This window comes from Colossoma macropomum, unplaced genomic scaffold (genome assembly GCF_904425465.1).
Source record: "Colossoma macropomum unplaced genomic scaffold, Colossoma_macropomum, whole genome shotgun sequence".
Taxonomy (NCBI): Eukaryota; Metazoa; Chordata; class Actinopteri; order Characiformes; family Serrasalmidae; genus Colossoma; species Colossoma macropomum.
Window position 1 is genome coordinate 45,688,793 of NW_023494792.1, and position 26,046 is coordinate 45,714,838.

At 39.3% G+C, this 26,046-nt stretch overlaps 2 protein-coding genes across 7 annotated transcripts in view; both read left to right on the forward strand.

Annotated features, from left to right (window-relative positions):
- LOC118812376 (kinesin-like protein KIF21A) overlaps positions 1–16,775 on the forward strand; it is a 55,985-nt gene extending 39,210 nt beyond the window's left edge. For 3 of the 5 annotated variants that reach the window (XM_036577341.1, XM_036577345.1, XM_036577346.1), the window contains 19 exons: positions 754–822; positions 1,739–1,884; positions 2,217–2,358; positions 2,653–2,847; positions 4,246–4,347; positions 5,028–5,193; positions 5,489–5,509; positions 7,339–7,396; positions 8,135–8,189; positions 8,287–8,453; positions 8,918–9,043; positions 9,649–9,681; positions 10,212–10,348; positions 11,007–11,181; positions 11,422–11,586; positions 13,791–13,908; positions 14,262–14,432; positions 15,432–15,631; positions 15,859–16,775. In XM_036577341.1, coding sequence (XP_036433234.1) covers positions 754–822; positions 1,739–1,884; positions 2,217–2,358; positions 2,653–2,847; positions 4,246–4,347; positions 5,028–5,193; positions 5,489–5,509; positions 7,339–7,396; positions 8,135–8,189; positions 8,287–8,453; positions 8,918–9,043; positions 9,649–9,681; positions 10,212–10,348; positions 11,007–11,181; positions 11,422–11,586; positions 13,791–13,908; positions 14,262–14,432; positions 15,432–15,631; positions 15,859–15,916 — 2,304 coding nt within the window. In that variant the 3' untranslated portion in view covers positions 15,917–16,775. The remainder of the gene's footprint in view (positions 1–753; positions 823–1,738; positions 1,885–2,216; positions 2,359–2,652; positions 2,848–4,245; positions 4,348–5,027; positions 5,194–5,488; positions 5,510–7,338; positions 7,397–8,134; positions 8,190–8,286; positions 8,454–8,917; positions 9,044–9,648; positions 9,682–10,211; positions 10,349–11,006; positions 11,182–11,421; positions 11,587–13,790; positions 13,909–14,261; positions 14,433–15,431; positions 15,632–15,858) is intronic. The other 2 variants (XM_036577343.1, XM_036577342.1) reach the window with 2 other exon arrangements.
- Positions 16,776–24,414: 7,639 nt separating this feature from the next.
- LOC118812377 (copine-8) overlaps positions 24,415–26,046 on the forward strand; it is a 180,591-nt gene continuing 178,959 nt past the window's right edge. Inside the window, exon 1 of one of the 2 annotated variants that reach the window (XM_036577347.1) lies at positions 24,415–24,870. In XM_036577347.1, coding sequence (XP_036433240.1) covers positions 24,770–24,870 — 101 coding nt within the window. In that variant the 5' untranslated portion in view covers positions 24,415–24,769. The remainder of the gene's footprint in view (positions 24,871–26,046) is intronic. The other variant, XM_036577348.1, reaches the window with a different exon arrangement.

Consider the following 26,046-nt stretch of genomic DNA (forward strand, 5'->3'; position numbering starts at 1 on the left):
CGAAGCTTAAAGCAGGTCGAAGTAAATCTGCGTTTTCGTTTATATTGTTTAGTCTATACTAGGGCATCGGCACATACTGAGACATACTGGACATTAAATGTTGCGGCTCCCAAGCTGGTTTGATTTTTGTTAAAAGGACAAAATGGCTCTTCTTATCATTTGTGTTGTGACTCCTGATCTAACCTGGCTTTAATGCAGAGGGAGCCGGTCGGATTTCTCACTCATCCAGTAGTGTTTTTTGTTGTGTGCCGCCAGAGACTGTCCGGGCGCTGCACTTACCCACTTCCAAGTTCCGCCTTTTGCGTTCTGTCAACATTTTGTTATAAATCAAATATTTAGAAAATCGTTTTTTGACATTTGTGAATCGATTCAGAATCGTTCACGTCTGCATCGCGATGCATCTAAGAATCGATTTTTCCCGCACCCCTAGTCTATGGTATTGCTTTCATTTTCTGTTTTTTGTCTCCAGCTTCTTGACAACTCCATTATTTCATTGTGCCTTTTAAACACTAATGAGGGAGCAGTTAGTAGGCAGGGCTATGCAAGTTTGTGTGATAAGCTACAGTCTCATGAAATTGACTGAACAGACTTAGTATGGGCACATATTCTGGTTGCATCAAGGCACTTTTTGCTCTGGTCCTGTGGCATTATGTACATCTGGCCTAGAGTGTCAGCCATAGACTCAGAAACCTAGCATTAACACTCCCTGTCTTTTTCTCATTCAACTCTTTCCTTTTTTCTTCTTTCCTACAGCACCAGCTACGGCAACTGGAGGCACAGAAAAGACAGCAGGAGCTCATCCTGCGCAGGAGAACAGAGGAGGTGAGAGAGAAAGAGGAAGACAAGGTCATCTTAAAGGGCACTTATCATGAAACACTAAATTTCTCTCACTTTTTTTTTTAAATGAAAGAGATTGATGTGGTATATAACTATTGTTAGTGAGTTTCAAAACTTACAGCTCACTCTCCAGTCCATACCGATCATATATGAAAGCTAGACTGCAAAAAACTGTCCATTTTGAATTTGCTGTTTATGTTATGTCACAAAATCTAACTCATTATCATGTATCAGTCTTATCAGCTCAAAGCAGCTGAGCCCTGCCCGTTAATGCTGAAGTGTCATTTTGGGCTATTTTTTGTACACAGTGCAGCACAGTCAACCAGAAGAGAGGTCATTTATATATATCAGTCTTAAAGTCAGATTAACAAAAAACGGTTAAAGAGAGGTTGTAAATCGATCCTGTAAAATGAATCATGACTGTTTTGGTACATAAAACCAAAATGTGTCATAAGGAAATAAAAATATTAAGTACAAGAAAAATGATATAAGTACTAGGATATAAGCTCTTTAAATGTCCATCGCCCATAGAAAAGTGTAGTGTACCGTTGCAGTGTGAGGCAGTTGTAGCACACACACTGGCACAATGTAGCTTTGGCTTTAGAGAATAACGATAACAATAAACTTTATTTAAACAGCACCTTTCATACATGGAAATGTAGTTCAAAATACTTTACAATTAAATAACAAAAAAGCATAAGAGAAAAGCAACAAACAAAACACCAAAAATAAGTAAAGAAATACGAATGTAATAAAAATGTTATGAAAAAGAATAATAACAGTAATACTGGATATAGTAATGAGTAAAACAAGAAATTGTAGTTTAACAAATCATCAAGAGATTTAATATGCAATTGATTATAGCAGTTATAAATTGTTTTTTTTGCTATCTTTAACATAGGTAACAGCTCTGAGGCGGCAGGTGCGGCCCACCTCAGGGAAGGTCAGTCGTAAGGTCAGTTTGCCTGAGCCTCTACATGAGCCTTCCCCCCGCACTGGTCCTGCCAGACCACATACCACCGGGGCTGCTGCACCTAACGAAAACAGGTACTGTCCACCTGCATTCACTATGCCTTCTTACTTTTTAATATTGGAGGGATTATTTTCATCTTCAGTGAAGCTTCCTTAGTATACATGTTTATCTGCCTGATTGTTATTGGTGTGACAGGATAGAACATAAAGATTTTTTTATTGCCAATAAATAGAGAATTGGAGAAGACAGCTGGTGCAAAACAGAAAGACATTAGAAGCATCACTTAAGTTACAGATAATAACTTAAGGAAGTTAGAAGTGTAAAATGACTACTGTTTGGGTTGAACAGTGCAAATGTAACAGGCTGATGCGGTGTAGTAATAATAAAAATGAAATGTGTGCCATAGGAAGTACCAAATGAGAACAGGAGGTGTGTCCACTAAGACAGCACGGGCCAAATGGCAGTCGCTGGAGCGACGTATTAGTGACATCATCATGCAAAGGATGACCATTTCCAACATGGAGGCAGATATGAACCGTCTCCTCAAGGTGAGGAGTACAGTGCCATGATCACAGTGTCCTATTTAAGCATAACACAGTTTAAAAAGATTAATTTTTAAACTGTAGAATGACTTTGTTACTTGTTTTGTTTTTTACAATGCATTGTGATTTGTTTCCAGTCTATGGTCTTCTTTGGTCTAATTTTTGCACTCAATAAATATAAATTGTTGTATGAACTTAATGTAATTGTGCCATACATTTCCATTTGAGTTTACCATGTATATCTGTGAATTATGGTTCACTGCTCTAATGTGTAGTAATGTTTTTGTTTGTGTGTGGCAGCAACGAGAGGAGCTAACCAAACGCAGGGAGAAGGTTTTGAGGAAGAGGGATAAAATTGCAGCAGAGGGCACAGATGCAGATAGGACCATCATGTCTTTCGGCGAGGAAATGGAATCTCTCACTGCAAACATTGACTACATCAACGATAGTATTGCTGACTGCCAGGCTAACATAATGCAGATGGAAGAAGCTAAGGTACATGGGAATGTGTCTGTTGTTCTCTTCAATAGTAAAATCGTTATGGGGGAAAAAATCACCACATATGCAAGTATAAAATGTAGTGGATAACATGAATCATCAAACATCAGTACACTGACTTCTACACAAGAATGCCAAAAAGATGACACGTCATGACAAAATCTCCTGACTTTGTAAGAAAAACAGAAAAACCCGCGAATCTACGGGTCCAAAAAATTTTTTCTCACTTGGTGAAGTGCTTCTAGCAGAATCTGTGTGTTGACAAGTTAAAAATATTTTTTGCTTAGAGGTAAATATAATACATACAGTTGAAGCCATAAGTTTACATATACCTTAGCCACATTCAGTTAAGCTCAGTTTCACAATTCCTGACGTTTAATCGTACTACACATTCCCTCTCTTAGGTCAGTTAGGATCACTTTTATATTTTGAGAATGTAAATTGTCACAATAATACTAGAGACAATGATTTATAACAGCTTTCATTTCTTTCATCTCATTTCCAGTGGCTCAGAAGTTTAATGGTTAATATTTGGTTGCCTTTAAATTGTTTATCGTGGGTCAAACATTTCAGTTAGCTTTCCACAAGCTTCTCACAATAAGTTGATGGAATTTCGGCCCATTCCTCCTGATAGAACTGGTGTAGCTGAGCCAGGTTTGTAGGCCTTCTTCCTCGCACATGCTTCTGTAGATTTGCCCATAACGTTTCTGTGGGATTGAGGTCAAGGTTTTGCGATGGCCACTCTGTTGCCTTCACTTTGTTGTCCTTAAACCATTTTGTCACAAATTTGGAAGTATGCTTGGGGTCATTGTTCATCTGGAATATCTATTTCCTGGCTGTCTTGAGATTTTGCTTCAATATCTCCACATTATTTTCCTTCCTCAGGGTAATTGCTCCCAAGTATGTACCAGACTTGTGAAGGTTCACATTTTTTTTCTAATCTCTCGGCTATTTTGTTTTGATTTTCCCATGATGTCAAAATGTCCCAAGAGGCAAGTAGTCCTTGAAGGTAGACCTTAAAATACTGCCACAGGTGCACCTCCAGTTAACTCAAATGATGTAAGTTAGCCTATCAGAAACTTCTAGAGCCATAATATTGTTTTCTGGAATTTTTCAAGCTATTTAAAGGCACAGTCAGCATGGTGTAAACTTCTGAGCCACTGAAATTTTGATATAGCGAATTATAAATGAAATAATCTGTTTGGAAACATTTGTTGGGAAAATTGCTGGTGTCATGTGCAAAGTGGATATCCTAAACAACATGCAAAAATAAAGCAAATATAAAATAGTTTGTTGACATGGAATCTGTGGAGGGGATAAATATGTTTTAATGACTTCAGCCTAAGTGTATGTAAACTTATGACTGAGATATATATATATATATACTTTCTGCAGGAGGAGGGCGATGCAGTGGATGTGTCTGCAGTGATCAGCTCATGCACTCTATCAGAGGCCCGTTTCCTGCTTGACCATTTCCTTTCTATGGCCATTAATAAGGTAAACGAACCTCTTATTACATACACAGAATAATGTTCACTCACACACACTCAGTGTGTTATGGCAGGTATTAATGGACATTTAACCTTACTTCTAATTTAATTTTATTCCGGGTACCAGAAGAGAGTGTCCACACTACACACTTTTAAGGGTTTAAGAGATAATGATTTCAACCTTCACTGTCCTACTGTGCTCTTATGTGGAGATGTTTTGGTAGGAATCTTTTACCTCAGTGACTCTGTGTATGCTTGGTTCAGCTCAACACTGAGTCAGTGGCAGGTCGCTAACCTCAGAAATTATTAGTAATTATACATGCTGTGAGTGTAAATTCCATGATGGTAGCTCACCTGCACTAATTTTGGAATGTTAGAATCAGTTACAATCTGTAGAATATTATAATGTTCAATATTTTATATGGATAGTAATGACCTTAATTTTTTAGCAATTATACTACATACAATGCACCAATAATAGATCCCCCAGTGCTTCAGTGCTATATTTAGATTATCTAAGACTGAGAGTTCCTGCTGTTTCTTTAAGTTAAAGAAGTGTGACAATTCATAACTGACCATCATATCAGTCAATAAATCACTGTATAGCTATTATTATAAAAAACGATTTGCGTATATGCTGAGAAAATTGTAGTATATATTTTTTGAAAGTATCTCTTCCACTACCAGGGCCTACAGGCGGCACAGAAGGAGTCTCAGATCAAAGTGATGGAGGGCCGTCTGAAGCAGACGGAGATAAACAGCGCCACTCAGAACCAGCTGCTCTTCCACATGCTGAAGGAGAAAGCTGAAGTTAACCCAGAGCTGGATGCACTACTGGGAAATGCTCTGCAAGGTGTGACCCTCTCATACACACACATAAACACACATACACCATCCATCACCCACACTGGGAAGAAGTCATGCAGTTGAATTTGCTTCATTCAAATATGCGCACCATTTCCACATGAAGAATATACTACATCAACACAGTTTAGTTACTTTTAGTAATGCTTCAAATATTTGAATCAGGTAAATTCAGCGCATCACTTTTTGAATGCGACATGGGTCTCGTATTCTATATTCCGGCCTGCTCTTTTTGAGTTTGATCTTGATTTGCTTTTGTCTCTTTGTCACTTGAACTCAAACAGAGCTAGGTAACACACCAGCCGGTAAGTAGAGGTCCCCATGTTCTCCCTCAAGCTGGTTCATGAGTGCATGTGTTTCCCACAGACTAACCACAGACTGTAACTCTAGCCTTGACATGCATGAGGTTCATCTAATAACGTTTTCACTAAAAATCTCGTATGAACTTAAAGAAATACTCCAGTGTTTTTCAGCCTAATCTTTGTCTACCGCATCTGTAGCTTAAGGTCAATTCCCATTCACAGTTACTTTGATATGTTTCCCTGTACTTGGTAAAAGAAGAGAAACCTGTTGACTCAAACCTTTTTTGATAGAAGGCAGTAAGCAGGTGTTGAAGTGTGTTTAAAGTCAACAGATTCTTTCTTTTTTAAGAGGGACACATGTTGAAATGACTGTCTGTGGTAATCACCCACACAATACTGACCTCTCTTCAACTCACTTTCTTTTATTGTTATTAGAGTTACACAATACAGAAGTGTTACTAGTGTTACCAACAGTTTTGCAACACCAGCCTTGTTGAGTTGTAAGCTGACACTTGGCTGTCAGAACCTCTTACATGAGTCTCTTACATGTCCCAGTTCTTTCAGATGAAACTTTTTTCAGCAACACTACAATGCATGTCACCTCAATAACGGTCTTTAGTCATGTCTTACTTTTATGTACACTAATGGTATGTATACAAATATTGCGTGTCATATGGGTGATTTTTTTCAAACTGAGCAGTGAGTGTATATCCCAGCTAAAATCATTAGTTTATTTACCCATGAATGGAGTGCGGAGTTGGAAGTATTTGCTGTAACTTTAAAGACGTTTTTAGCAGGTTTGTTAACACTAAAACAAGAAATCTTACACAATGCATCACTGAATGGTGTGTGAGCCTTTGTATGAATATTTGTATGTGTGTGTGTGTGCACTAGGACTTTAATAAAGACTTTGTTGTGTCCACATGCTGTTTATACAGTATACAGTATAGAACAGTGGTCACCAACCCTCCTCCTGGAGGTCTCCCTTCCAATCCAAATTTAACCCACCTTTTTCACCTAAACAGTGACTTCTGAAGGCAATAATTAGATGGTGGGGTCAATTAGGGTTGGAGCTTAAGTCCAAAGGGTGGTGGTGACGTTTGATATAGACAGTGAGAGATCGTTTAAGATATTGAAATATAAGTTATTAATTTGTGTCATGCCTCCCGTTTATACATGCTGTACTTTTTTCTTGCACTGATATGGGATTGCATTGTCATGACTGCATCAGTGCCAGTCTGATCCATAAGCTCACATAAGCTACTTCTCTGTACTGACAATCTCAGTCGATGAACATTTGGCAATTGCCTTGTCTTTTACAAGAGTAGTGGTTAAATTGGCTACTTAAGTGTTAGTTAGAGCTGACATAAGTAAACCTTACCCAGGGTTAATTAAGGTATACTACAGTAGCATGTCACGTTAATTGAAATTACATAAGTAATTACATAGTTAGGAGACATGAATCTCAGTAACTACTCAGCACTCTTTAGTTATCAGAATCAGAATCACATTCACAAGGGTTTTTAATCATAGTCTGTCTGTTTTTACCTGACGTCAAATCAGTATGTCTTTGACTACTGGCTAAAAGACTACAACACCAAAAAAGAGTAAGAAAGGTTTTTTTTTGTTGTTTTTGTTTTTTTATGGTGGTTGAAAGCATTGGCCGAAACCAGAGACTGTATTTGGCAAGACCGATGGCTGAGACCAAGACAGGCATGAGACAGTTAAAAAAGTATTAGTATTAGTAAGAGTATTAGTGTATGCGTACATGTTTGTTTATGCACATGCATAGGCTAATTGTGGTGTGGCCTGTATGTTCTGTGCTTGCTCAGAGAATGGTGATGAAAGCAGCAGTGATGAATCTGATCGAAGTCCAGCTACTGAAGGAGGGTAAGTTACACAGACTGTCCTTATTGCTTGCAGTAATAAGTACAGTGCAAAGATTGAACAATAAAGACAGTGTGGTGATTCTTTTGCACAGTGAAAGAAAACACAGAACACGCAGAAATTCCACATGTTGATCCATTTTACTATGACCAACATGGACATACATGATCACCAACTGCCGTGGGGGCAGATTGAAATGAGTTAAAGGGAACAAAGACAAAAAATCAGAATGTTTCAGTGTTAATCCATTACTTAAGACTTTAATTAATTTAAGGACATTAATTGCCGCCTTATTATTCAGTTATTAATTTGTACAGTTATTATTCCGTACCTACTTATAATTTTTCAGGGATTATTAAAATTCAATCAAGAAACTAATTTGTTAGTTATGCATTGATGGGAGAGAGGAATTCAAATGTGGGCCGACATACGAGTCCCTTAGAGTTTAAGAGGTTAACTCGTTTATTAATTACAAACAAATGTACAAATGAAAAATGTTTATGTGAATTCAAAAAAACCACAATATCATTACTGTTGTTTTACATAATTGATTGATTGTTTTAGTCAGCTTATTAATTGCAGTTTGCATCAGCTCACACTTTTATCACAACTGATAAAACAACTGTAGTCACAACTGTTGGTCAGTACTAGTAATCAGTTTCCAATTTTTCTGCAGGCTATCATGCCACATTAAGCTGTGTAGGTATAATGTGTCAGTTCAGCTGTTGTGATCTGTTGTAGCTCGTTGGCCTCAGATCTGATGAAGCTGTGTGGAGAGTCCAGACCCAGGAGTAAGGTACAGCCAGTATAATGTTAATAATTAATATACAAACACACACACACATTCATACATATGTAGAAGTTATTTTTACTTTTTACTAATTCCTCATCAGGCCCGCAGAAGAACGACCACCCAGATGGAGTTGCTCTATGCCAACAGCGCTGACCCTGATGCACCTCCAGATGAGTTCTCCTCGCCTCTCCTCCCTGTGATTGAGAGCCCAGAGGGCAGTGGGGATCTGGTGTCCCCATCTGGTTTGACATCGAGGACAAGCGCCATGTATGTTTGAGAATAACCGAATTTAACAAGTCTTGAAGACTGTTCATTGCTATTGCATTTATTTTAGTAATATGTCAAACTAAAAACTGGGGATGAGCGCATCAGTCATTTTTACTATTCAGTTGTATTCAAGTATCCAGCAGAGAAAATATTTTAGATTGTTATGAATAAACAATGAAAAAGGTTAAACATTTGATTATCACTTGCAGCTAGAGGTCCATACTTGATTGTTCAGTTGATTTAGTGAATTATCTCTGTGTTTACACGTGCGATTTAACACACTACTAGTATTTGTCTTTGTTTCACATTGCAAGAATATACTAGTTTTAATATCTATATCTAAACAACAGTGCCCATCCCTAACACACACCCACACTGTCAAAGCTCTTGCTGCCCTGTTGCACTTTATATATCTATGCCTAGTTGGTGTTAAGTGACTTGTCATCTGCATTCATCCCATGCAGGTCTGGTGTCAGGTTTCCCACAGCAACAGAGAGGACATCAGCAGAACGTTCCCCTCTAACTCGCAGGAGAATTCAGGAAAGGAGTCAGACTCCCACAGACAAGCCCACCAGTCAGGATGCCAAACAGTATGAACTTACACTGCTTCTGCACTAGTTAGCTACACTTGAGTGCAATTAACCCATAACAGTCAGCATGTTTTGGCAACAACTTTTATAATATGATTTATTTTATTTCATTTTATTTATTTTGATAACAGAAATTGTAAGCCATGATCTTTTGAACAGAAAAGTTACAGAATGTTCAAACTACTGATGGAAATCGTAGTTATCTGCTTAGGACATATATTTTATTGAGGCATATTTCTTTGAGAAGGGTATTGACCCTCGCCCATTAAATCAAAATTCCCTGTAGTTGTAAACAGATGGTTTGGTCTTTTATCAAATAAATGACTAGAGTGACATCTATAGACTAACTTATTATATTGATAACTAAGCCTGTATCACTTATTAGCCTTATATAGATTATATGATATATTTACTGATATATTAACAGTAGTAAAGTTAACAGTTATCACATGTGCATAAGTAGACACTTCTAAATCAATGAGTTTTCAACCAAATGGCCAAACAACCAAAAAGTTGAACTCATAGTTTAAACTCCAGACTAAGCGCTGTAAACGTTCTTGTGACTGAATCCTGCAGGACATTTCAGTTTCGCTGTTTTCTTTCAGGGTGGATGACTCTTTTGTGTTAGAGGCTCAAAGGTAGCTGTTTCTTACAGCCCCTCGCTCTCCTCCCCCTCTAAAATGCCTCTCTTTGATCCTGTAATCCTCCTCTTGTCTGAACATTAATCTGAGAACAGTACCTTTTGTTCTGTAAACTGCATGCTGTCCACAGCCATTATGGATGTGCATGTACATCATCATTTTTTAATACATTTAGCTGATACCTTTTTTTATGTTGTATTATAGTAACACTTTTTACCCATTTTACCCATTTTTATTAGAATAACCCGTGATTCTTTTATGTGTGAAGCTGTAGCTCACAGCACTCACAATTACTTATTAGTGATGCACTTTGTTTTGTAATTGAGTAGAATTTCGTCATTTTTTAAACACAATTTGTGAGTCTGTGCCACCAAAGGACTGTTCTTACATCACTCTGTATTTCCTTATTGTTGTCATATCTTTTAGTTTCTTAGGATTTATTATTAATTAAATTGTTTTTTTGTTTGTTTTTTGTTTTTATTTATTTATTTATTTATTTATTTATTTTTGTTTACTTTTCTGTCCAGGGGAGTGATCAATCCGTTTGCATCCCCAAAGGGCACTCGAGCCACTAGGCTACAGTGTGTGTACACAGCAGAGGGACACACTAAAGCACTGATGTGTGTCGACTCCACTGATGATCTACTCTTCACTGGCTCAAAGGGTAAGACCTTGCAACTCTGCAGGTTTCCTTCTTGGGCAAGAGCTTTTTATGGAAGGAAAGAAAACAAACTAACAAAAATACACTGAAAAGAAAGATGCATCAAATGTACTTGATTTAAAATTGGTCAAATGTGTATTATTTTCACATCATTTAATAAAATATATTTCATCAGCACAGTTATTGACAAAAGTAAAAAAATGAAAAACAAACTTGCTGATGTATTTTATTCATGTGGAAATGATGTCCATATTTAGTGCATCACTTTTTAGTGTACAACTATTCAGAGCAAAATGCTCGCTGGACAGTTTGAACTTTGACTATTATACATATGTTGCTTTGGACATCATGTGTAATTTGCAGAAAAAAGATTTACATGATTCAAATGTGTTGAGTTATTGCATTTGGTTTATATGTGTTACATCAAGTCTTGACATTACTCAGTAAACTAAAAGCATCCATTTGACACATTTCAGTCCTGTTGATTTAAAACACTATTTTTGTTGTTCTTACTGTACAGTGTGCATTTGGGACAAAAAAAGCATATTCTATCTATGTAATTTTGGCACCTCTACTACCACCACATATGAAACCAAAGCTTTCTGCCTTTATTTTAATGAATGAATAATAAAATTTGCTGAATTTGTCTGTCTGGCTCTAGACCGCACGTGTAAGGTGTGGAACCTGGTGACAGGGCAAGAAATCATGTCTCTGGGCGATCACCTCAGCAGTGTGGTCTCCGTCAGGTACTGCTCCAGCCTGGTCTTCACTGTTTCCACTGCCTACATCAAAGTATGGGACATCCGTGATTCTGCCAAGTGCATCCGTACACTCACGTGAGTTTTATGCAACCCCTGGCCTTAGTTCATTGCTGATTTATTTAAACTGTGTGAGGATATATGGCTGGCTAGTAATAGATAGTACTAGTCCATTACCTTTAGAGATTTTAAAATAAGCCTATTCATGTGTGCAAAAATGCTGTTTTTTTCTTTCTGTCAATATTGTACTTTCTTATATGCTCTTAATTCCTCTACAGATAACTAGCTTACTTTCACTTGCATGATTTCTTGTGTTAGGTCTTCTGGTCAGGTGTCTCAGGGTGATAGCTGCGCTGCTATGGGCAACAGAGCGGTTGCCATCCCTCCTGGAGAGAATCAGATCAACCAGATCGCACTGAATCCTTCTGGAACATTTTTATATGCTGCATCAGGCAACTCAGTCAGGATGTGGGATCTGAGGAGGTATGGAGCAAGGACTGAGCAAGGCAATCTTAACGTCTTTATACGTCAAATTGTTTTTGCTGTATAAAGTCATCCACAAGGTTTTATTTACATATTTGCAGCATTTTTAGCTCTTCGTATAATTTTTTGAGCTGTCATTGCCGTTCTTTTTTTCTTTCTGTGCATTTCTTTGTTTTTTATTATATGTTTGATTTGTTAATTAGTTCTGTATATGTTAAGCCTTTGAAAATTAATAGCCATTGCGGTTGTACTTTGTGTGTTGCTCATTCTGTCCTAGAAGTTCTCCTTTTGAAAAACCTGCTTGTTTGTTATCATCAAGTAACAGAAAAAACTACCAACCTTACTTAAAGTTGCATTATCTGTGTTTTGATTGGCTGTTTCATGAAACTTGTTTCACAAAGTTCAGAGACTTGTGAACGCTGCGAATGAGTTTCAAGTGAGTTGCTGGAAGTTTTACTTTATGCAACTTAGTTTTATGTAGGTTTCACCATATAAACATTTTACCATGTACAGCCAGCCTTAGGGTTAAATTAGCTCTCTCAAGTTCTTACACTGATCAGCACTAGAGAACATAAATAACTGTTAGGAGTCTTTAGAGCATTGTCCTCAGTTCACACTATTCAAGGACATTGTCCTTCATTCACGTTATTCTAGAAAGTTTTCTCCTTGCAGCAAAAGTAGTTGGCACTGTCAAAAGCTGATGCATCTTACACTCCGTTGCGCAGAAGTTGCAAATGTACAGTGTACATACAAATAAATTTGCATTAAAAGTTGATGCTCACCTGTGTAGCAGTGCAACTAAAAATGCTGTGGTTACGCAGGAGATGAAGACATTATTCTATTGAAAGAATTTAGCTGGATGCCATGGAACAAAACAAGACCACTCGATTAACTTATTTAGCTACTGTTTACATTGTGAATGCCAACCATTAGGGGTGCGGGAAAAACTTGATTCTTAGATGCATCGCGATGCGGACGTGAATGATTCTGAATTGATTCATAAACGTCAAAAATCGATTTTCTAAATATTTATAACGTAATGTTGGCGGAACGCAAAAGGCGGAACTGGAAGTGGGCAAATGCCCGGACAGTCTCTGGTGGCACAGAAACACAACTGGATGAGTGAGAAATCCGACCGGCTCCCTCTGCATTAAAGCCAGGTTAGATCAGGAGTCACAATACAAATGATAAGAAGAGCCATTTTGCCTTTCAACAAAGTCAAACCACCTTGGGAGCCGCAACATTTAATGTCCAGTATGTTTCAGTATGTGTTAATGTCCTAGTATGGGCTAAAAATATAAACGAGAGCGCAGATCGACTTTGCTCTGCTTTAAGCTTCGCCTATAGCCGCTTTCCTCCCGTCTCTGCCAGAAAACTTTTCTTCAAAACTAGAAGAGTTTCTTGTAAAATGTCTCAGCATCCGGCTGTTTTACGAGGCTGAAGTCGCTTCTCATTTGCTTCTCGTTTTAATTTTCCCGTTCCATCTTAAATTCTGCCTTAGGCTCCGAATGTAACTGCTGCACCATTTAAGGTGGAACGGGAAAATTCGAAAGAGAAGCGAGTTCATTTTCGCAGCGTTTTAAAGAAAGACAGTCTCTCATTGCAGATTTAACCAACCGCGCTGCTTATAAATGCGAATAAGTCCTCCAAATGTTCGTCTTAATCTCTGTTTTTTCGTTCGCTACTGGCGAGGCCAGACCTCGGTGCTATGTGACCTGCTGTCTGCTGTCTGTTCTCAGTCGTTGAGAACCAGGGCTTTTGCGCTATGCTGCACACTTTGGAGCCGAGATTCAGCGTCCAGTCTCGAAAATACCACATTACTTCCATTTGATTTATCAATAAAAGATATTTTAGATATTTAAAGTAATTATGGATCATTACAAATACTTTGCTTTAAAACTACCAAGTCCTCAGACAGTAGGAACATGTGAGGAGCTATCGCTCAGAGAATCTCATATCTACTTCGAACGACATCAACTACAGCATTTGTTACACCCCTATTCACTGTTCTAGAATATTTCCCCCTTTTACACTGTTTCCCTCTTTTACGCTGGTTTGGCTTGTCAGTTAATCTCCTGAATATTCCTAAGACAAATCATGCTTTTAAAGAAAATGTCTTTGTTGGGTTGTTGGCAACTGTGTCTTTATACCAAACCAAGTTTATTAACAAAATCTACAGCATAATCTTGTCCATCATCCTCTAGGTTTGTTTCTACGGGGAAATTGACAGGTCACCTTGGGCCAGTAATGTGTCTGGCAGTGGATCAGCTTGGGAACACTCAAGATGTGGTCATCACGGGCTCCAAAGACCACAACATGAAGGTTCCCAGACACACACACACACCAACCAAAACACTCATTGGGCTGAGAATGTCAGTCCTGCATGGGCCTCCACTGTGTAGGCTGCATTTAATTACTACCTTTCAACCACAGCTCACTCACAACTACACAGGCCATTGCAGCTAATTTGTAGTTTGCTGAACCTAAACAATGGCTTTAAAATATTAATCAAGCTCTCAAGGTTCGACAAATATTGTTATACACAGCGGTTCTCTAAATATGTACTTGTGCACCCCTTTATTATCAGTTCTGCCCAATTACTGCATCCCAGGGGGAGAGACTGTGGATGGTGAATGGCTCTGAAACTGTGTGTATGTGTACATTCTTTGTTTCAGATGTTTGATGTGATGGAGGGAGCACAGGGGAGCATCCCCTCTGCGCATAACTTTGAGCCAGCCCATAAAGATGGTATGGAGGCACTGAGCATACAGGGAGACTCACTGTATAGTGCTGCCAGAGACCACTGCATCAAGAGATGGGACTTGTCCAGCAAACAGCTGCAGCAGGTACAAGAGAGAAAGCGACAATGTTGAGATTCATCATATTGAGATTCACATATTCACATATGATCAATGATTCTCAGCTGCTGGAGCGAGCACAGAGTGGCTGTGTGTGTATGATACATTTATCTGTCTTTTTCCACTTAAAACAATGTGGCTTCTCATTGATAGTCTTCTACATTTAAGCTCATTTGTAAAACAAATTAGAAGGCTTAGACTGTTAAATTGTTTTTCAGCTGTGAGGAGGTGATAAAGGACAAATGTGAGTCCTGAGGCAGGAACAGTAGAGAACCACTAGTACAGAGAACAAAATGTTCTTTCATGATGAGCATGTTCCTAGTCTAATTAACACATTAAATGGTCAGGGCCTTCCGCTGGGCCCAGTGTTTTATGACAACTTTATAACTTAGAATCGCTGAGCCAGTTTGTACTGAAGTCCCTGTTGTGACTGAATAATTAGCCTTAGTATGTAATAAGCCTGTCTAAGGATTATTATTTACTTTTAAGGGGTTAAGTACATTGGCAGATCAACGATAGATATGAAGTTAGCTTGCAGGGTGCTGACTGGCTGTGTAGGCTACTGGCAGTCAGATGTTTAGCAAATTTTATCAGTGTTCAGTGCAATCTTACTAGTATTGCTGAACTCAGCTTCCCTGGGGTAGCCTCTTTATGCTTAGAAAGTAGTTACATGCTTACTGGTATATTCTTAGATAAATGCTTTACCTATTAACTCACAATGAGTCACTCAGTGTACAGTGGGCTGTGAGCAGAGCATTTATTAGTGTTTGTGTGATGATTTTGCAAAAATGAAAGAATGGACGACATCGACAGTATTGTTTGATAATCTCTATAACTGAAAGTCACAACATTTGGAACATAAAATTGTGTAAATATTGCTAATGTAGTAACTTTAGAGTAATTAATACATTTGAAAAACTAGACCCATTTGCAATGTTCTTTAAATCATGGACATAAAGAATTTATACTTTTTTTTGCATTAAGCAGCAGGTAGACAGAGCACACTCTGATTGGGTGAGTGCCCTGGCGGTGATGCCAGGTTCCAGGGTGTTACTGAGCGCGTGCAAAGGAGGACTGCTGAAGCTGTGGCATTCAGACACACTCAGACCTCTAGGGGAGCTGAAGGGACACGACAGTGCCATCAACAGCATCTCCATTAACAGTACTCATCTCTTCACCGCCTCAGAGTGAGTCTTATACACGCACCCATACACACACCAGAGCACTCTGACCCAGTGAACACCAACAGACACTAGCAAACCAAAACATTTTGTTGCCATGCTGTACCTGTTAGTGATTATTGGGAGAATCCCAGATCTTGACCTTAACTCCTGTTTCCAGTCTTCAGTCTCATACACATATGCATCCCTTGAGGTAGATAGAAACACTAAGCACTGTTGCTGTCCTTTTGCAGAGACCGTACAGTGAGGATCTGGCAGGTGAAAGGTTCTCTGGACGATGGGCTCTACTGAAAGAAGCACAGCACTGGATGTTACTGGATACAATGTGTGTGACTTCAGAGACTAAATCAACTCAGTTGCACGACAGAAAGAAAGCTGAAGGTAGCTGCTGCTCTCTGTCAGCTAATTTTCCCCTAAGAGATTGCTAAGTTCCTCGCTCAGTGGAGTGTTTGTATTTCTGCTCTGGCTGTCTGCTCCACCAACATACAGCATCACTTGTGTGTTTCTTCTGAGACAGAGTAAAAGAGCACAGGGCTTCCCTGCTCATGAGGGCCTCCTGGAGTGCAGACAAATGCTACTGCTACCGCCGAACGCATGAGCAGATGCTTAGGTCATGTGCTTATAGCTGAACGAGGCAGGAAACCAAAGCTGGGCTTTCGGTTTTGTAAGCGCAGTAAATCTGGCAACCGTATAACTTCTGCACCTTGACTGAACGGGACCAAGATGCTCTTAAATTATACAAGCGTTATTAATGTCAGTACTCTCCAATGGTTGGTGACCAAAGTGCAAAACATTTGTGTTCATCTCAGCTGTGACAGTTCACAGCAGCAAAATCAAAGACAAAGAAAGCTTTGCCTCAGTGAACTTTACAGTTAACTTAATTTCCTGTGGTACAAATACAAATGCACCCATGTGTTTCTGTTTGAGAATCAGTGTCATATCTTCAGTATTTGTGATGTATGTTAGTATTACTGTCTGATTTCTGAAGTGCAGATCTTTAAATGTAGACACAAACGCACATTTTGTCTCTTTTCTTGGACAGCTTTGGGCTACATGTGGTAGAATTCACTGTAAACTGGAACACCATCTTAACCAAGCCAATTCAATGCTGTATTCCATTCCAGGTCAATACATTTCATGTCTGAATTGATAACATTGTTTCTGTGTCTTGTGTTTAGTGTTTGAAATCATTTATGAGTTTTGTTAGTAGTATAGCATTAATAGCATCCTATTAATGTCCTAGCTCTCATTTTAAAATGTATTGAGTAGGCCTATAGTGACAGTACAACTGCACAGCAGCATTTCATCAGTAGAGGGCAGTGTAGAAATGTGAGTCGCTGAAGGAAGCCTGTGGTTTTTGTTCAGTACATTCTACAGGTTGTAAGGCAACCTGCAAATGCTAAAGAGAGTTGTGGGCTGCAAGTTCACTTCCTGCAGCATAAGGAGTGATTAAACCAAGACAAACAGGTTAGATAAAGCTACACAACCTTTGTACATCAGCATAATGGATGTAATGATCGTAAAAAAAGTGGTTTAAAAGAGGTTTAAAGTGGGGGTGGGGGATATGTTATCATTTCTGTGATAAATTGCCTCGCAGTACTCTCTTCTGAGTATATCATGGGTATCATCAGAACTTGTACAACTTTGAACAATACCATGTAACTTATCATAGAAAAGACTAGTTATAGAGAGCCTGCAAACAACAACCAGTGCACAGTGAACATTTGAAATGAGTCACTGTTGTTTTGCTGGTGCATTTTGTTCATTCCAAGTTCACAAACCTGAAAAAAAAGTTGAAATGTGTATTTTGTTTTGTGAAAATGTCTTGAGTCCTGATACTATATTTTTGCCATATCAACCACTCTTGGGTTGAAAATTGACTATTGTGGAGACCTTGAATCCAAATTATCATGCATTCCTACTATTTGAAAACAAAATGTAGTGTTATATGCTGCCAGTGACTTTGAATGTAAATAGAATTGTGGTATATATTCAGTATAATACAAATTTTATATAGGTATGTAAAAGGACATAAATAATTTCAAACAATTATATATATATATATAATATATATATATATATATATATATATATATATATATACACCGCTGTTGTCGGAAGAAAACCTTGTATCTCCAGTTTTGTCGTTTTTCAGTTTTTGACATAATTTGAAAACGCCTGTTACCCTTTACATTGTGTGTAAATTTCATAAAGAATGGACTAAAAGAAATAAACCAAAATGGCTTAGAAAAAAGTCTGGTTCCATTGACGTACATTAAAATTAAAGTAGGTTTTTTACTTCTTTTCCTTCTCGTGTAAAGTTACCGTTTTGGAGATACAAGGTTTTCTTCTGACAACAGCGATTTTATTTATATATATATATATATATATATATATATATATATATATATATATATATATATATATATAACAACATTACATAACACAACGTGTGCGTGATATTTCAGGATAGACCTATTACAGGATATGATTAGATTCATTCCTCTTTTTCCCTCCCATATCCGATACAGCATTTTCTGCTGATATTGGCCTGATAGCCGTATGCAATCTCTAGGTTGCACCCTCATTATAGTTAATATGAGTGGGAGGACAGAAAATATATTACAGTGCAATCAAGCCTATCTACCTACAGCACAAACCAAGTGCTTGTAAAAGCACATGATTTTCCATTATGGTCCATGTGTAAACATTCACTGTGTCACCTGTTTCTTGTTCGACTTGCACCTGCCTGAGGATCCCTTTTAAGCTAGAAATGGAAAGCAGTATTTGTTGGCACAGTTACACCACAAAGATGGTGTTAAGAACACTTGACTTCTTCTTGTCTAACTGTGTAATCCTCCCAGGTCAGAGTGGTCAGGCCAAGTCTGCTGCTGCTGCTGCTTTTCACATTACTTGTGTTTCAGAAATACTGAATGCCAAACATAAACATATAGGCAGTATTAAGCTTATTATTGGGTTTCATTGAATATTTAATCAATAGCCAGACTAGACCCCCTAAAATAGCTTGACATTGTTTTAATAGCACTTGTGTTTGGATGTGATTAGGAAATATGAAACCTTTTCAGCTCTGCAGGGGACCTGCGATTCTGAGTGAATAGTGAAGAGCTCCTCCACCCACCTCTTTTTTCTCTCTTTCTCTCTCTGTCTCTGTCTTTGTCTCTCTCTATCTCTCAGGTGCAGAGTGGATTGCTTAATCAGGCATAGCTTTTAAATCAATCAGGATGTCTCACCAGGGAGAACAAAAAGCTTTGATTTGTTAGTCAGGCTCTCTCATTAACAGGAAGATTGCTGCTACTTCACTCGCTTCCAGCAGCCTACCTTGCTGTGGGTGTGTTTCTGTACATATGAGTACATGAACTGCAAATATGATGGCTTGGCAAGTTGAATCATCTTAGTCAACATATCTGATATTTCTCATTTTGAGACAATTATTTAACCAATTTGTAGACATTTTAACTGGTTTTGTCATTTTACCTAGTAAAACTGTCATGTTGGCAGGTAGTTTGGCTTGTTTCAAGCATTGTTTCCTGAAACAAGCTAAATTATTTGCATTATATCTTGAAACTAGCAAAATTATCTGCCAATAAAATAAGAACATTTTATTAGATAAAATTACAAGTAAAAAAGATTATAGAAAGAAGTTGAATAAGCTTATCATCATTTTGCAGTGAGATAATATAATGAGATAGGTAGATATATTGACTAGATTTAAGATATGAAGAGATCATTTTTTTCCATTCAGTGCATCAGTGCCTGTATGCTTTTATACTCTGGTGATTTTGCAACTAGACGTAGGTTGCTCATACTCTACTCATATACTCACCCTCTCTCGATGAGTAGGATGGCCCTCCCTCTCACCATCAGCTCCTTTTACAGGTTTCATTCGGTCTACTGGTTTATAGGTAGAACAGTCTCTCAGCTTGGCAAACTAATAAATGTCATAGATTAGAGATTAAAGTTATTTATGCACTTTTATCTTGCATGTTCATTAATGTAAAGCAATAAGATCAGCGTACTGTTAATAACTTGCATATATGTACAGAAAAATGTACAAAGCATAGTAACTTAGTTAACATAGTTTTCAGCCTGTTAAAAGTTGGGTTCTTAGAGAGTTTTAAAACTTCATATATCCAAGTATTTCAAGTGCTGTATGATCAAAGCATTATTTACACTTTGAAGTGTGTGTATCAAAAAAATCTGGAACAGTTTAGGTGACTGAGCTGGTAATTAAGGAGTAGTTATGGAGGGTATTTTGTATTACCTTAAACATACACATAAAAACCCATACTAAACACCTATTCAGGCAGATACAGTAGCTGTGAGTATGTGTGAGTCCTGCCATGATTCCTGGCCTGAACAACTGTCCCAGTCCGGCCCTGGTGCTAGCCTTCATCATCCCAGCTTGGTAGCAGCTTGTGATTGGGGATGAATTAGCTAGTGGGTGGAAATTAGCAACTAAACTGGGAAGAATATTGGGCAAAAAAAAACCCCTAGTCATCTAATAATTCTTATTTTGAGTTTGTTCTAAAGACATTTCGCTTCTTTCAAGAAATAATGCAGATCATTTTGCTTCATTCAAAAAATTATACTTGAAACAAATTCTCTGTCAATGGAAAATGACATTGGCATTCACTAGATAAAATGACTTAATAGAAGCACAAAATGTCTGGAAATAACCTTACAGTGTTCTTATAACAATCTCAAAATGAGAAACAACAGACATATTGAAATTTTCTGTTGCAAAGATATAGTGCATAGCATGGGGCATTGACAGAGGGCGCATTTTTCCCCCTTAAAATATCTGAGCAACATTTCATAAAATATTACAAAAAGTGTCCTGACACATAATCAGTGGCCCCACCGATGTACAGAGAGAGGGGCAGAGAGTTTCACGGTGCGCTAAAAGGGTGCTGAGCAGACGACGGCCTGCACACCTCATGATGAACTAAGCAGATAAATGACCTCCAAAGGATCCATCATTCTCATCCCTCATCCTGAGTCACTCGGACTGCGTGCTGCGGTGAAGGTTTGGAATGCCTACCTTCTCCTAACAACGTGAGGAACAGATCAGACGGTGTGTCTTAGTGGTAAGAAGCTGGGTATACTGGCATCAGACATTGAGTGGCTAAATATAGAGGCTTACACACAGCAAAAGTGGGCCAACTGGGTGTCAGAATACAGCTAACGGGTGCCTGTCAGATTGAGGGTGAGCCAGTGAAAGCGCTCACTGACATGGGCTTCACCTTCCTAGGGCCACTCAAATCTGGCAAAAGTCCACAGCCGATAAAAATATCGTTATCGGAGTTATAGCTGAGCCCATCAAAAAATGCCAATAGGTTGTAGTATAACATTGTGTTAAAGTACATCAGTCTGTAAATGTATCAGCATTTTTTGTGTACACAGAGCCAGCTGCCACGCTGAAAGAAAGCTGTGAGAGATGACAGCTGGAATTAAGCCAGCATTCTGCCAGTCCCTGGGCATCCCCTGTTGGACTGGCTGGGAAAAATGATAGGTCACTGCAGTACTGCATGGACTACAGCAAGCTTAACAAAGTCCTTAGTCAAGACAGATGTGCCTTGCCTAGCTACAATTCACCTGTTCAGCAAGTCCTACCATCTAATCTTTCTAATGATCGACTTGCCTTCTCAACCTTTACAACATCTTAGCATATGCTGTGGACTTTGACAGACCTTTTCAATAGGAACCAGAAGGCTAGCTTTAGGTTTTATTTTAGCAAATGCCAGCTGCTCTGCCACCAGACTATCTTTCTGGGCAGTGGTGATACTAGTGAGAGGGAGAACAAGATACAGACAGTTAGGTAGAGGCAGGACCCAAGGTCTCATACTGAGAAAAGTAGTCTCCTGTGTCTAGCCTCCAACTGCAGACAGTTCATCAAGGGGTTTTGTCAGCGATGCTTAATCCTGGTCCGGGAAGTCTACCACCCTGCAGAGTATAGCTCTGACCCAAATCCAGCACACCTGATCCAGATAACAAAGGCCTTTAGGGGCATCTAAATATTAGAACCAGGAGTGCTGGATCTGGACTCTCCACAGTGGTAGCTCTCCAGGACCAGGACTGGGCACACCTGGTCAAGATTGTGACATCACTGCATGTAGAAGCGGAAAGAGGCCTGCCAACTACAGAGAATACGTCTCCCTTGTCTTTCTTGGTGCTGCTGGTACTTTCAGGTTATTTAGACATTCTCAGTGAAAACAATGGAAGGCATTTACTAGTTGTGTGACACTTGTACAGCCATGAAGTATCTCTAGATAAGTCCAGTGCATCTCTATAGCAACAAGCACCAACACCCCCATAGAAAAGAGAGGGGTTGCCGTTCTATGTCCATTCCCAGTAACTAGTGGGGACACCTACATGTTGATGTTGCCAACTGATGACTTTATGGACTGTTGGTGAGGCTTATGGGGTTCCCAGTATAAGAGACAGAGACAGTCTTATGAACGGAATCTTCTCCTGCTTCAGGATTTGGGGGATATCCACACTCTGCACTACAACCCAGTTTATAATGTCAAGTTCCATCCGCTTTCTGACCCAACTGACCTTGCTAAGACATAACCAGTGTGACCCAGAGCTCCACTTCTCTGTAATCCTCTTCTGGACAGTGGTGTCAGAGTCAAGCAGATTTATTCTGGCCAAGATCATGATGGATTAATACCTGTGGCCACTCCTCTGTAGCTTCCCTACACTCTTCATGAAATCTGGAGAGGATTACAGGGAACATCTGCAGTATATTTACGTCCTGGACCACCAGGGAAGCATTGCTGAAGGTGACTGCCTATGACGAAGGCCCCTCTGAGATCCCAGTACAGGTTGAGGCTCTATGCACTTGGACCACCTGGGCATCTAGCAATCCTGGCCACCATGCACATGCCCCACCTGTCCTGGCTCTCGAACCAGCAACCAGTCCATCAAATTCAGCAGCCACTGTGGATCTGTTCTTTAGCCAGCCACAGATCCGACAGGTCAACCCAACAGCAACAACCCCAGGTTACAGCCCAAGCTTTAATTGTAAGATGTTAAGGAAAGATATAACATCATTAACACAAAATCTGTTTTACTTACCTGACTAAAAGGCTTAAATGAACTAATATTATACTAAGTTGAGTATGAGCTACTAACCAGAATGTGCAATAGGGGTGATAAATTGTTGGACTATGAGTGGGACTAATAACACTTCACTGTGTAGTGGGTGCGCCGGTGCTTCAGCAAATAGGGCACTTCAGTGCTAAAGTGGAGATAAAGAACTGCCTGTCTGAACTGTTGTGATTTCTGATCATGTATATCTGTATATAACCCTTATAACTGTGTTCTTTCTCTGTAAAACCCCTATTAAACATTATGTGAATTTCCTGTTTTCAAATAAGTAGTGAATATCCTGTGAGCTGGGTAGAAGAGTACAGGTTTGCTTCCACATTTTTTTTTTCTGAAAGCCCCCAGCCAATGTGCGGATTTGTTAAATTCCATCAGCAGCCCACCTGATTTAATTTCATGAGGTCTTGATTAGCTAACCCAGGTGTTAGATCGTTCAGAAAACCCTAGGCTGCCATGAGAAGGGGTTTGGAAATGGCTAAATGATAAGATTAATTTACATATAATAACTTATTGTATTAATAGTATTTGTATTTATTCTAGTATTAGAGTCTGAGCAATTAAATGCCTAGTGCCCAGATTGCACTGTACTATATGTGTACAGGGGCAGTCTTTGCAGTAGGCCCCCCTTCGGCCCCCGTCAGCCAAGGGCCCCATGACAGTTCAAATTCAACAGACATACTGTATGTGTTAATGCTAAATAGCCTACTCTGAAGTATATATGAAAATGAAAAATACATGTTAAAAATTGCTGTGATTCGCAATTGTAGTGATTCTTTTCAGCAATTTCAATGCAACCCCACCCTTGTTGTAGTTATAATACTCCATGTTGTTACATGATGACAACTGTGTAATGACAGAGAGGTATAAACAAGGAAATTAAGAGACAGTCTATGTAATGGAGAGGACCTTCTTCTGTTTGTTCAGAGGAAAATTCAAATAAAGTTATCCAAGATACGGAGGACACAAAAAGTTTGTCACTCTTCTCCCAAGGGTAACTTTGTATTTTCAGTCAGAACAGAGTCCTGCACAGACTCAGCAGACTGGTCATACTGCTGTTTTTAATCTAGATAACTCAGGTGTTGGTAAGTACTCAAAAAAAGCCCAAATCTATTATAAGTTACAAATTACTTCTCTCAAAATGTAATGGGAGTATGTTACTTATGACATCCTGGAAGAAGTTATCTCACTACTCACTACTCACGAGTTACTCTGTTTCAAATGATCTCACTATAATGATTTTGCATGTTTCAGGCTTTATTTCTTAAAACAACCTAAATTATCTGCCAATATAGTATACAGATCATTTTATTTCATGTCTAATAGTGAAAAATGTCTAGAAATAAGGTAAGTAATTGTGTTATATTCTTACAACAATATCAATATGAAAAATATTAGATATATTGACAAGATTTAAGATGAGTTCACTTAGATAAAACAAGATAAAACATTTTTTTGCACTGTAGTTGGTTGCCCAACTATGCATCCAAGGGGCTTAATTCCTATTTGTCTAGAGCCCCCCAGTCACTGAATTCGCCCCTATATATGTACACACACACACACACACACACATACAACCCTTTATTCAACCTATAATAATAATAATAATAATAATAATAATGTTTTCTATAAGTATATGAATAATAACAGCAGCCTTATGTTGTGTGCTTATATGTCATTATTGCTGCTGATGATGATGTATTGCTGGGGCTCACGCGCGCTGCGAGAGTCCATCGCTCTGGAGCTTCTCCACTCTGGAAGACCTCACACACACACACACACACACACACTTTTACACACGCGCGCGAGCTGCCTCTGTGTTGTGGAGTGACATCACCCCTCCTCTGAGCAGATCCTCTCTCTCCTCCACACGTACACACATCCGCTCACTCACTCCACACACACACAAACACATGCTCTGGCCAGGGCGCGTGAGCTTCTCGCGCTGCCGTTCCTGGAAGGGCTCGGACTCCAGCGCTTAGGGTGTGTGTGTGTTTTCACCCCTCCTCTGCCACGATGAACAGCAGCAGCTTCCTGAACATGGCGGCGATAGGAGACTTCGACCCGCTCAGCGCCACCATCCCCGCCACCAAAGTTGAGATCACAGTTTCGTGCAGGTGAGTGTGGAGCTCCGGTCCAGTCCGGCTTCACTGCCGACTCCGCGCTGGTGCCGGAGAGCCAGCCAGGCGGAGCTGAGCGCGGCTGAGGAGGTTCGGTCTGAAAGTTCGAGCAGCTGGGAAACACCTCCAGCGGTGCAGGGCAGACAGCGCTGCACTTTCACAGCGAGAGCTCGCAGTGACGGGGAGCAGCTGCGGTATGACGGAGTTTAGAAGTTGAAGGAAGTTCGGCGCTTTTGTTTACAGCCCTGATTGCTTCGCTGATTTGTGTGTGTTGTGTTGTGAAAGGGGCGGTTAGTTCGCGTGAGCTTTAACTCTCCTCAGCTGTCAGTTGTACGTCTGTGGTGAACTCGGTGGAGACCAGTGTGTTGGGTCCTAAAAATACCGTGGACTGTAGGAGTGTAGCGTTACAGGCCTGAACAGAAATGGCACTGAAAAATTGAGCCCAAATGCCTTCCCGAGCTGACTTTTAACCTCAGTTATCAGCTGTGAATTAGTGACTGTCAGCACTGATCAGTAATGGGCAGTTTCTTCAGCTGCGGTAATGTGTGTTTGTACGTTGGGAAGCGGCTGGGTGGTGTGATATTACTGGTGATTCTGTCAGGCTTTTCAGCAGCTCTTCTCTTCTCTTCTCTTCTCTTCTCTTCATCTCTCCTCTCCTCGTCACAGGCATGACTTTGAGTCAGATGCACTGGTCACTTCCCTCTCAACACTTTCACTATTTCAGCTGGAAAACATGTTGTTATAAGGAAGGCTCACCGTTGGTCGCCCTGAAGGCGATATGTTCAGGAATCCGGGGCGTTTGTGTTCAGACCAACTCTCAGTTTTCACTTGGCTGACTTTTCTTAGTGATTTACTTGAAGAGTCTTTTTCCAAAATGCCATCCGTTTGTCACAAGAACAGCTTTAACAGAAGGTGAACATATTTCTCTAATAAACGTGGTATTAATCACAATGCAGCACTAATATTGCTTGTATTTGTAAAGCCCACTACTGACAACGTACATCTTGAAAAACAAATAAATAAAGAAGCAAACAAAAAAAGAACATTCATAAAAGTAAATTAGTTTTCTACCAGTTTAATCTTCATGCTCCACCCACTGTCTTAGCAACTGTTGCTAGGTTGGACAAGCTTCAAAGACTGTTAGCAAAAGTCTTATTCAACTTAATGAGACAC